The 9,999-nt window shown below is 37.7% G+C and overlaps 2 protein-coding genes across 3 annotated transcripts; both read left to right on the top strand.

Annotated features, from left to right (window-relative positions):
- On the top strand, window positions 1-2,821 carry LOC18588212 (E3 ubiquitin-protein ligase RNF144A). Of its 2 annotated transcripts, XR_001929176.1 has the most exons (3): window positions 1-1,158; window positions 1,412-1,625; window positions 2,612-2,698. XR_001929176.1 is itself a non-coding variant. In XM_018126575.1 (2 exons), exons 1-2 carry the CDS (start codon window positions 137-139, stop codon window positions 2,688-2,690), a joined length of 1,101 nt encoding a protein of 366 aa, XP_017982064.1. In that variant the 5' UTR covers window positions 8-136; the 3' UTR covers window positions 2,691-2,821. The 2 variants fall into 2 exon arrangements, 1 of the variants encoding a protein (XP_017982064.1); XM_018126575.1 differs by lacking the exon at window positions 1,412-1,625 and having other exon boundaries at window positions 8-1,158; window positions 2,612-2,821.
- LOC18588211 lies at window positions 4,839-9,650 on the top strand. Its single transcript, XM_007012463.2, has 8 exons — window positions 4,839-5,162; window positions 6,036-6,903; window positions 7,131-7,223; window positions 7,351-7,452; window positions 7,545-7,610; window positions 8,023-8,088; window positions 8,290-8,358; window positions 8,842-9,650. The coding sequence occupies exons 2-8, from the start codon at window positions 6,175-6,177 to the stop codon at window positions 9,340-9,342; spliced, it is 1,626 nt and encodes a 541-aa protein (XP_007012525.2). The 5' UTR covers window positions 4,839-5,162; window positions 6,036-6,174; the 3' UTR covers window positions 9,343-9,650.

Raw genomic sequence — 9,999 nt, 5'->3', positions numbered from 1 at the left:
TTAGGACTGTCATAAAACAAGATAGCTGACTCGGTGATCAAAGGATTTCCAATCATTATTGTTCGATTAGAATTACAGAGTTTGAACTGAATACGAAACTATCGGAGTGTGAAGTGTAACCCCAAGAGGCACAGCCATGGAAATCCCACCTCCCTCCCCAAAAAGAAACCCTGAAAAAAGACAGGTTCGAATTCAACAAGCTTGTACTTTCCCCATGATAACCATAAACGCGATTGATGAAGAAGTATCGAAAAAGAAGAGGAAAATGGAGAGGACAGATTTTCCTCAGCAGGTTGAGATTGTTGACCTTGAGAGCGATTTGTTTTCTATTACAGCCATTCCAGACAAAGGCACCACTAAGAAAAACGCTATTTCAGTAGAACAATACTGTGAACAAAGAGACATCCAACTTGCCATCAAGGCTTCGATGACAACCTCGGACGATAACTACATAGATCTCGACATTTACGATGATGATTTGTTCGTGCTTAACTTCGAGCCCCTAAAGACTCCTCCCAGAAAGAAGCGTGGAAAGAGAAAAAAACCCTTCAGCGATTGTTCCATAACTGAGCCTGGAGAGTCATCAAATTCCAAAGCCGTCGAAGGCCCACCTTTTATCTGTGAAATCTGCGTTGAACCAAGGCAAGCAAACGAGTCGTTTAACATCAAAGGTTGCTCCCACGCTTACTGTAAGGATTGCATGATCAAATATGTAGCTTCTAAAGTACAAAACAAGATTACAGCCATAACTTGCCCCGTGGCAAACTGTGAGGGTTTATTAGAACCTGAGTACTGTCGCAATATACTTCCAAGAGAAGTTTTTGATAGGTGGGGAGATGCTTTATGCGAGGCAGTGATTTTAGGGTCTGAAAGGTTTTATTGTCCTTTTAAAGATTGTTCCATGCTTTTGATTGATGATGGAGGACAGGCTGTAAGAGAATCGATATGTCCTAATTGTCGGAGACTGTTTTGCGCACAGTGTAAAGTACCTTGGCATGCTGGAGTTGAATGTGGGGAATTTCAGAGGTTGCATACAGATGAAAGACAGAGGGAAGATATTTTGTTGATGAAGCTGGCTAAGGACAAGAAGTGGGCTAGGTGCCCAAGATGTGGATTCGTTGTTGAGAGAACTGAGGGCTGTAGGTATATGAGATGCAGGTTAGTTTCGTTTTTCAGTTTCCCCTTTAGTTTTGTTTCTCAAATCGATTAATCTATCAGTTTTGCAGCTTATATTTGGTTCACTTGCGTATAGGCATATGTAATTATCTTAGTTCTGTGTTGATTGCTACTGTTTGAATGGGGACTTTTGATGGCATTAACTGTTTGCTGTATCTTTGAGTTTGAGATTACTACATTTTTTAAAAACAACTGGTTTGTAATTCTGCATTGCTTTGCCATTTTTCAACAAAAGAATCTGTTCCTCGGCGCCCTTGGAACCCACTATGGATGATTGCTCAACATCCTTCATCGATTTGTTGACTTGTACAAGAATTAAGAATTTCATTGCAAGCTGAGTAATTGACATATAAGAGGACTATAACCACTGATAAAGGCAATTTGGCGTAGAGAATATTTTTCCTCTGAATTTCAGAAAGCAGAGTACTTCAGTCTAAAGCATTAACAAGGTGCATGACATTCTTGTTCTTTTTTTTTTTGAAAGTGCATGACATTCTTGTTCTACTATCGGATTTGTTGTAATCCACTTATCCTGCTACCACCTTGAGCTTGAATGAAAAATTTCTTACTCCAAGTGCTCAATGTATCTAGCTTTTTAATTGAGAACTGCCTTTATCTAAGCAAATTAATAAACATTCTTCTTAACCCTCACATGTTCAAATCACTGGAGCAGAGCCAAAAGGAAAACTATCCCCCTAGCTAATTCTTATGGTACTTCTGTCTACATAAGTACAACTCTAAACTTGTTTGCCTTTCAATAGAAAATCTCCTGGCAATTTGAATGACTGTAACTATTAGTCAAAATCAATGTGTTTAGCATCATAGCAATGTTCTTAGTTATCAGGAAATTGTCAGGCCAATATATGATCAAAATTAGTAACTCGTTATGACATTGAAAGATTAAGCATAAAGTTTTGGTATTGTATTGAAAGCTTTAAGTCATGGAAAAAGTGAAAATTGCATGCAAAATCTTTTGATTCTGTCTTTCATCTTTCCTATATTCATCAGCAAGTGTTCTGATATCATGCTTCTTTTCTTCTTCTGATCTTCATGGTAATTAAGTGATTCTTACGAAACCTGTGAGGCTGTGACACTTCTAATGATAATATTGTCTATCATATTGTGTTATCATTTTCAATCTGTCTTTGAAGTGAATCATAGATCTCATCAGTTTTTTGGTGTTTAGTCGAATTCCTTGGAGAGACAACTACAAATTATTGTTTTGTTTTACATTGCATTGAATTTTTATTTTCGAAATAATTCAATTTATCAAGTAATACATTCAGCTGATTTAGCACCTTTTAGGTGTCAGTCATCCCCTGCACTTCGGTCTGTTTAGTACTTGTTGTGCTGCTGAAAACCCTTTTCATTTTGCTGTTGAGCTCTCAACAAGCATAAACATGCTAACTAAATTCTCTCGATGTATCTGCTACAGGTGTGGAACTGCTTTCTGCTACGACTGTGGATCAGCCCAAATGGATGGTCACCATTATTGCCATAAATGTAAACGTTAAAATTTCTCAGATGCATTTATGTGCTTCCTTCTATATAGTAATTCTCTTGGTTATTAATTTTGCAAGACTGACATATACAACAACGATTTTCATTTCTTAATTATAAGGAAAGATGTCTCTTTTTCTTATTTTTTTTATTTTTGAACATTCAAAAAGAGTGGACACCATGATATTGGATGAAAATCATGGAATGGACATATTAGGTATACTGAATTACTAATTCAAATTTGGTCACTCACATTCAGAAAATGGTTTAATTTTTTGTGGTCATTGTTAGATCAAGAATCTAGTATCCAAATTGCTATAAAGGGATTAAGAGTGTAAACCACTTTTAAGTTCTGACAGTGTCTAACCTAGGACTGGAGCAAAAAAAAAAAGGGATTCTTTAATTTGCTTAATCTTGTAAGCTTGACTACTATGCCTGATGATCTCCAACATAGCATCCTGTCATATGCATTTCAGAGTTGCCAGGATTTTAATCCCTAAGCTGATTTTGGAGCTTCTCCTCTATGAGGTGACTACTACTAAATGCATTGTCAATCCATATAATTAAAGTATATTGCTTTTTTAGGGACTTTGCTATCTCATCAAAACTTGACAGTCAGTCTTTTGAGAGAATGGAATATGTCACTGTCCATTTAGTCATGAAGAAATACAAAGAATATAGTATGTTTTTCAGCTATGTTTATTCAGTCAGGATGATGGGAGTCTATACTCGCCTAAAATAGGGGTAACTTTTTCAAGTTTGCAAAGAACAAAGAATGTAGAATCTAGTATTCCATTTTGATATGATGGGATTAAGATGGTAAACTTCTGGTGAGTTCTGGCAGAGTTTATCCTAGGAGCCAAAGAAAGAAGGCATTGCATAATTAGCTTAACCTTGTAACCAGGTTATCATGCTGGAGGAAAGCCTACCTAGCATCCTGTCATTAGTGTTGCATTGCTACATGGAATTCGATGCCTAACACCTCCATCTTGGAGCTTCTCCTCTGTGAAGTTGGCGACAACAGAAAACCAAAAATAGATCTATACAATAGTGACTCATGATCAATGCACAGCCGATCCTTATCGCTGCAATATTATTCCTTTTTTAGGGACTTAGTATTTCACATCAAAACTTGACAGATAAGTCACGAGAGAGAACAGAATTCGTTATGTCCATTCAGCCAGAAGAAAAGCAAAGAATGTAGAATGTTCGACAGCCCTGTTTATTCAGTCAGGATGAGAGGAGTTAATTGCTCCTGTAAATTACAGAACTTGTTTAAAGTTCCAAGGAATCAGTAAACAGAGGAGCTTGAGCCTCGTGGAAGTATCTCATTTTTTACAGAATTAACGTCCACAACTTTTTGAATTAGCCTCCTAGTGTGGCAATTTCATCACCTTGATGCCCCAAAAACTGTTCATTATGATGCCCTTCCCACTTATTCCACGTGCAAAAAGAACCAGACCGATGCCCTCAAAGCCTGAAACAGACAAACACTTTAAAATTCCAAAATATCTATGGCAATGTATTCAGTGGATCACTAATCATAAACCCTTTTTCCTTCTTGTTACAGTGCATCTGCTTTGCCCCAAAAATGATTAATTCTCCATTGGCTGTACATCTAGTTTTGTCGTGAAACGCTTGTAACACGGCTTTTTATTGATGATGTTAACAACACATGGAAAGAAAGGATTAATAATTGATTCAAAGATAGCTAAGATGAAATGATGTGCCTCTTAAGCTTTAGACTTAAGCAGCAATCAACCACTTCAACTATTGTTTTCGTACACACAAAATCAAAGTCCCAAATACAGCAAATTCCATTAGCCTTATCTGGCCATTTGTCTGCTATATTTGACAAAAAGGAGTCTTTCAAGAAACCAATTAAACTTAAGCTTATATTTTGCTAATAGATTACTGGGATTTAGAGGTTATTTTCGTCATTAGAAGAGCCAGCCACTAAAATTCCAAAGAGCTTAACCTCTCCGCCTTTTTCGGGATGATGGAAATTTCTATTTGGAAAAAAATATATATGTGCTTTGCCTTGCTTTCTTCACGATTAATGCAATGAGATGGCTTCTCTCAAGGCTAATTTCGTAAATTGAGCAGCTCGCAACATGAGCTATTGTGACGGCATATTGGAAAGGGGAATGGAACGTTTTACCGTATTTAAAGGAAAAAAGAAAAAGGGCAATGAAGGAGAGCGAGAAAGTAACGGAAGGGACGAACAGAATAAATGGCGACGTGGACGAATCACAACCGTACACGACAAAATAAAAGGAAAACAAATAATAAAGATACGAGATCGAAAATGTGGAGAAAATAATAAAAGAAAAGAAAAGGAGCGGTTTCTACGTCAAAAGCTAAACTTCTTTTCTTTCTCCCTTGTAGTACAGCTGCTACACTCTCCTTTGTGGATGCTGCAGAGAAAGGAAGGAAAAAATGAAAATAATAGCTTCTGCTTACTACTGCTGACACTCACTTTCTTCGTAAGTCTCTTATTCTTTGATTTTTTTTTTTTGGTGATTTTTTTTGTTCAAATATACACTCATAGTGTTCCTTTTGTGTGTTGTTGGGTTGTGAATTATGAGTATTTATTGTTGTAACCAGGGTTTTGCTGAGAACCCAGTTTGCATGTTGGAGTTGGGTGTCTGAAAGTGGTTGAATATAGTTTAGATGATCATATGAAGAGGTTTCATGACTGTGTATGAAGTTTTTGTGTGAAATTGAGTGTTTGTTTTTGGCTAGGTAACTGATGATAGCTTGAGCTATGTAAGATGGGGTAGATGGCTGACTTTGAGGTTCGCCAGGCTTTGTTTGCTTAAAGCTAATGCACTGGCTGTCTTTCTTTTTTTTTTTGTTTTGTTGGAAAAGAACAAATTTGCTGTAAAAACAAAAAAAAAAAAGTAATGAACTGTAACAAATTGATGGAGTGCTTAACTTTAGTGTATTTCTTGGGTTATACTCGTAATCCCATAAAGTAAATGATACTATGTAGTAACATCTATACATTCTCCATAAACTCAAACTTAGCGTCTCAAACTTTCTTTTAAAAGAAGGTACGTTTTGCTAACTCTAGCCCAACTGGTTGATTTGTTTTTTCTGAATGTTATATGACTACGAAAACTTCTTATAGGAATATTGTGGATAGCTTAATGCCTATTAATCAATTATCATGATTATACTTTGTGTTCCTTTGGTTGTAATTCATTTTGTACATTTCTCTTCATCATTTTTTCCTATGCCATGCGCCATATATTGTACATTTTCCAAATGAATCCTTAACACTATTCAATGCTAAGGCTTTACTCTTTGCAAAGAGCTTCATTATTTATTGGTTATCTCATTAAAATCTTCTCCAGGCCAACTATTGAAGTTCTTGAGTATATAAAGAGCTCCGCAGTTTCTGCATCCTAATACACAGCAACAAAGAGGAAGTGAAATTCTGAGGAGTTTGCAGTTGAAGTTCTGAGCTTTTGAACAGTCATCTGCACATAGACAATGGATGACTATCTTGATCAGTATTTCTCTTCCTCCTCATGGTCAGATGTGAATGTTAACGAAGGATCATCTTGGGTCCATTGTGAACCTGATCAGCCAAATGCACTGCTGCCTAGTTCAATAGGAGTATACCAAGATGATAAAACTAGTTCGCCTGTAAGAATGATTAGTTCGAACCACACCATGGGGTGCTTAGCTGCACAAGACAGAATTCCTAGTGGAGAGTCAGGTTGTGGTGTTGAACTTGGTTTGCTGTCTGGGGAAGGTGAACCACAAATGGATGGTCAGAATTGCAGTAGCAACTCCACAAAAGAGATGCTGAATGGAAGATTGGCATTTGCAAATGTGGAATTGCAATTTAATACAGCTGTTCATTCCTCTGGCTCACTCAGCCTTGGTTCGCCAAAGGATCTTTCAGTTGTTGGTGATCTGACCCCATCTCTATCGTTTAATGAGGGAGGGCATGTAATATGCAATGAAGGTGAATCTTCTGAGTTTCGTAGATCGCTTACAGGCTTAGAAACTCTTTCTCCAATTCCAAAATTATGGCATCCACAACCTTATGACGGTGTTTCTTCCCTTCCTACTTTGATGGGACAAACCAGAATGGAAAGCTCTTGTCTTCAAGGAGAAAATGGAACTGTAAATAATGATGGCAATATTAACAGGTTTGTTGAGATCGATAAAATTCTGCAACCTGAGAACTTATCCGCATCAATTAGCGCAAAGGTATTAATTTCTTATGACTACTTTGTATGATTATTTAATTCTGCTGCTAGCTGCATGGTGCTAGGAAACAACATCTGCTCTTCATGAAAGTCAATGCAACTGGCCTGTGGAGAACCCATGAATTGGATTCTCTGGCTCTACCAAGTGTGCTTGAAAAGCAAAGCCAGCATTGCTTGAAATGGACTTTAAATTTTGAATTCTCATTTGTTGCTTACGTAACGTATCAGGGAAAACAAGATATGCAAAATTCTCTTTACTCTTCTTTTCCTGCCGAGCACCAGATAACAAAGACTATGATTGGCTTGCCATCTCTGCTGCAGGTACTCGTAATAGTCGTAATTTTCTCTGGACTTGATTCATAATCCCTAATTCTCATCATTTTTACTAGTACTGCTTGTTCAGCCTTTTATATACTGCTAGAGACCAAGCTTACTAGTTTTAATACAGAGTGCATCACCTACTCCAAACAATGGTTGCAATGGAATTGGAAAGCCTCGGGTAAGAGCACGTCGAGGTCAGGCTACTGATCCACACAGCATTGCAGAAAGGGTCAGTTGTAATATTTCCCGGTCATCTAATTAGTCCATATTCTTGAAATGTTTTCGAGATTAGAGCTCGTTCTATCATTTGCTCAACTGCAGCTTCGAAGAGAGAAGATTGCTGAAAGGATGAAGAATCTGCAAGAGCTTGTACCTAATTCCAATAAGGTAATCTCTTCCGGATATATTATGCAATGGTCATTGCAGCCTAATTGTAATACATTGGTTTTGTTTTTATATTACATGTCCTGGTTGTTTTACGGTCAACATTCTGGATGAGTGTTTGTGTTTGTTTACTGTTAAAAATTACGTAAGAATGTCTTGGCAAGAATATATGAAGACTGCATGCAGAATTTCTTTAGTTTTTATCGCCACTAAATTAACATAATGAGGTCAAGTAACATATGAAGGCTGCTTTTATTTTAAAGGTAAGATGAAGATTGTTCTGTAGTTCTGGTGGAAAAGAGGATATCAAAGTTTCTTGTAAATCTTGCCTTTATGCAATCCTTGCCCTCAAGTGCACGCTGAATTGCCCATTAACATTACCGACTAATGATTATTCTTTGATGGAACTTTGCAGACCGACAAGGCATCTATGCTTGACGAAATCATAGAGTATGTCAAATTTCTTCAACTCCAAGTTAAGGTAAGACTAAGTTTTTGCTAATATCACACATCCAAGCTTCATAAAGTTGAGCTCAAACTGACTTGGTTTTAAGTTCTATTTTTCCCCCGACGAATATATTTGACTTGACCAAGTTAGACAGGCAGTTGTTCCTGAAAATTATTTGTTAACAGCATTTCCATTGCCATCCGTAAACTTGGTGCTTCTGAAAATTATTTGCAGGTACTAAGCATGAGCAGGCTGGGGGCAGCAGGAGCAGTTGTTCCTCTCATCACTGATTGTCAAGCTGAGGTGCAAAATTCTTGCTTCTTTAAGTTGATGCGAAGTTGGTCCCTTGTTGTGGGGTCAAGAAATTGATGTTTCTACGTCCATATGTTTAACTATTAAAAGATGATTATTATAGAGCTTAAAGGAAGTGAGCTGTGAGCATACCCCACCCAAATGCTGCCAGGTTTTGTTGGTATTAGTTGTGGGTCAAAAGTATCTTGGTACTAGATCCTATTAGGATAGCTCATAGGTCTTATGAGTGGCTGCTGCTCTAGTAGCACTAAAACATAGAAATTTTCACGAATACAGTAAAGTAAGCGTAAACTTGCAAAGCAAACAAGGCTTTAGGGGCTGGACCATGTCAAACTTTTTTGTGTTAAGATTATATTAACTTAGAGACCGTTTTATAATATTCATTATTTTTTTTAATTCCTGAACATTTGTATCATAAAGTTGAAAGTTGTATAGTCATTTAAAATAACAGTTTGCTGAATTCTGTTATGCTAGGGATCTAATGGTTTATCACTTTCACCGTTGGCGGGTCAAGGAGTTGATTTTTCAGCATCTCCTGATCAAGTTGTTTTTGAACAAGAAGTGGTGAAGCTCATGGAATCCAATGTGACAATGGCCATGCAATATCTGCAAAGTAAAGGTCTCTGCCTTATGCCGATTGCACTCGCTAACGCCATATCCAATGGAAAGGCGTCGTCATCGTCGTCGTCATCATCGGGTCCTGCTTCTGAAGAGAGGAAGAAATTTGGTTTCACCAAAGGTCTAGTGAACAATGATATTGTTCACAACACCTGCACCAGCAATGGTCTTGTTCAAAACTCCAACTGCAGCAGCAGTAGCAGCAGCAGCAGTGGTAGCTTGCCTGGTGTTGGAATTCATTACCTGTCCTCCGATGGTCATTTTATGATTGGAAAGCTCAGCGGCGGCCTCGTGGCCAATGGTTGCAATGGGTCCTTCAAACAAGAAGAAATGAACACTCTGTGCACTGCCAAATAACTGAATCCCAGACCTCAGATTTGAACACTAAATGTCAAATTCTGATTAACCAAGTAGATATAGGACTTATTTATGTCGAACTGTTGGAAGGCTTTCTTGGTTCGTTTTTTGTTCTCTCCATTTGTTATTTTTTCTTTATGTTTTGCTTTTACTTTTTGCCCCTTGTCTCTTGGCTGGACAAGCATTGTGGGGAAGTTGTGTTTGCAAATATGTACATATGTACATATTGTGCAGATCTCATTGGTGAATGTAAGAACATGCAGCAGGTTTAAATTCAGTAAATAGTTTTATTGAAAAAAAATTTCATCCTTTGTTGATACAAACCTTTTGCTTTGCTGCAGAAATCCCATGCTTACTAATAAAACTCCCCTCTAATTTCCGCGAGCTAGCCAAGCCCAACCACGCCATCTGTTGCCATTGTCCCTAGATAGTGTGTTTCCAACCTGGTGTCGTCTCCTTGTTAGCCATCCCCCTGCCCAATAAGAAGTTCAAGTTGGGAACACCATAGTTCCTGCACCTGAACTACCTAAGCGCCAATAAACAAACATTGCTTGAATAGAAGAAAGGCCCCAAAAAAGAAGCGAGAGTTCTGATATCCCCCAGAAAAAGAATGTTGCAGAAATAATTGTTGGACAGGTGATTGGTAGAAGAGAACTG

This window comes from Theobroma cacao, chromosome 9 (assembly GCF_000208745.1).
Source record: "Theobroma cacao cultivar B97-61/B2 chromosome 9, Criollo_cocoa_genome_V2, whole genome shotgun sequence".
Classification (NCBI taxonomy): Eukaryota; Viridiplantae; Streptophyta; class Magnoliopsida; order Malvales; family Malvaceae; genus Theobroma; species Theobroma cacao.
Note: the sequence above shows the minus strand (reverse complement) of the source record. Positions and strands in the feature narration are given on the sequence as shown.

What these genes read in the sequence shown, in the direction of transcription:
- LOC18588212 (XM_018126575.1), top strand. Translation starts at nt 137, where the DNA reads ATGGAAATCCCACCTCCCTCCCCAAAAAGAAACCCTGAAAAAAGACAG. An exon ending in TGTAGGTATATGAGATGCAG is followed by an intron (nt 1,159 to 2,611) that starts GTTAGTTTCGTT and finishes TATCTGCTACAG; the next exon opens with GTGTGGAACTGCTTTCTGCT.
- LOC18588211 (XM_007012463.2), top strand. Translation starts at nt 6,175, where the DNA reads ATGGATGACTATCTTGATCAGTATTTCTCTTCCTCCTCATGGTCAGAT. An exon ending in TTGTACCTAATTCCAATAAG is followed by an intron (nt 7,611 to 8,022) that starts GTAATCTCTTCC and finishes GGAACTTTGCAG; the next exon opens with ACCGACAAGGCATCTATGCT. An exon ending in TCACTGATTGTCAAGCTGAG is followed by an intron (nt 8,359 to 8,841) that starts GTGCAAAATTCT and finishes CTGTTATGCTAG; the next exon opens with GGATCTAATGGTTTATCACT.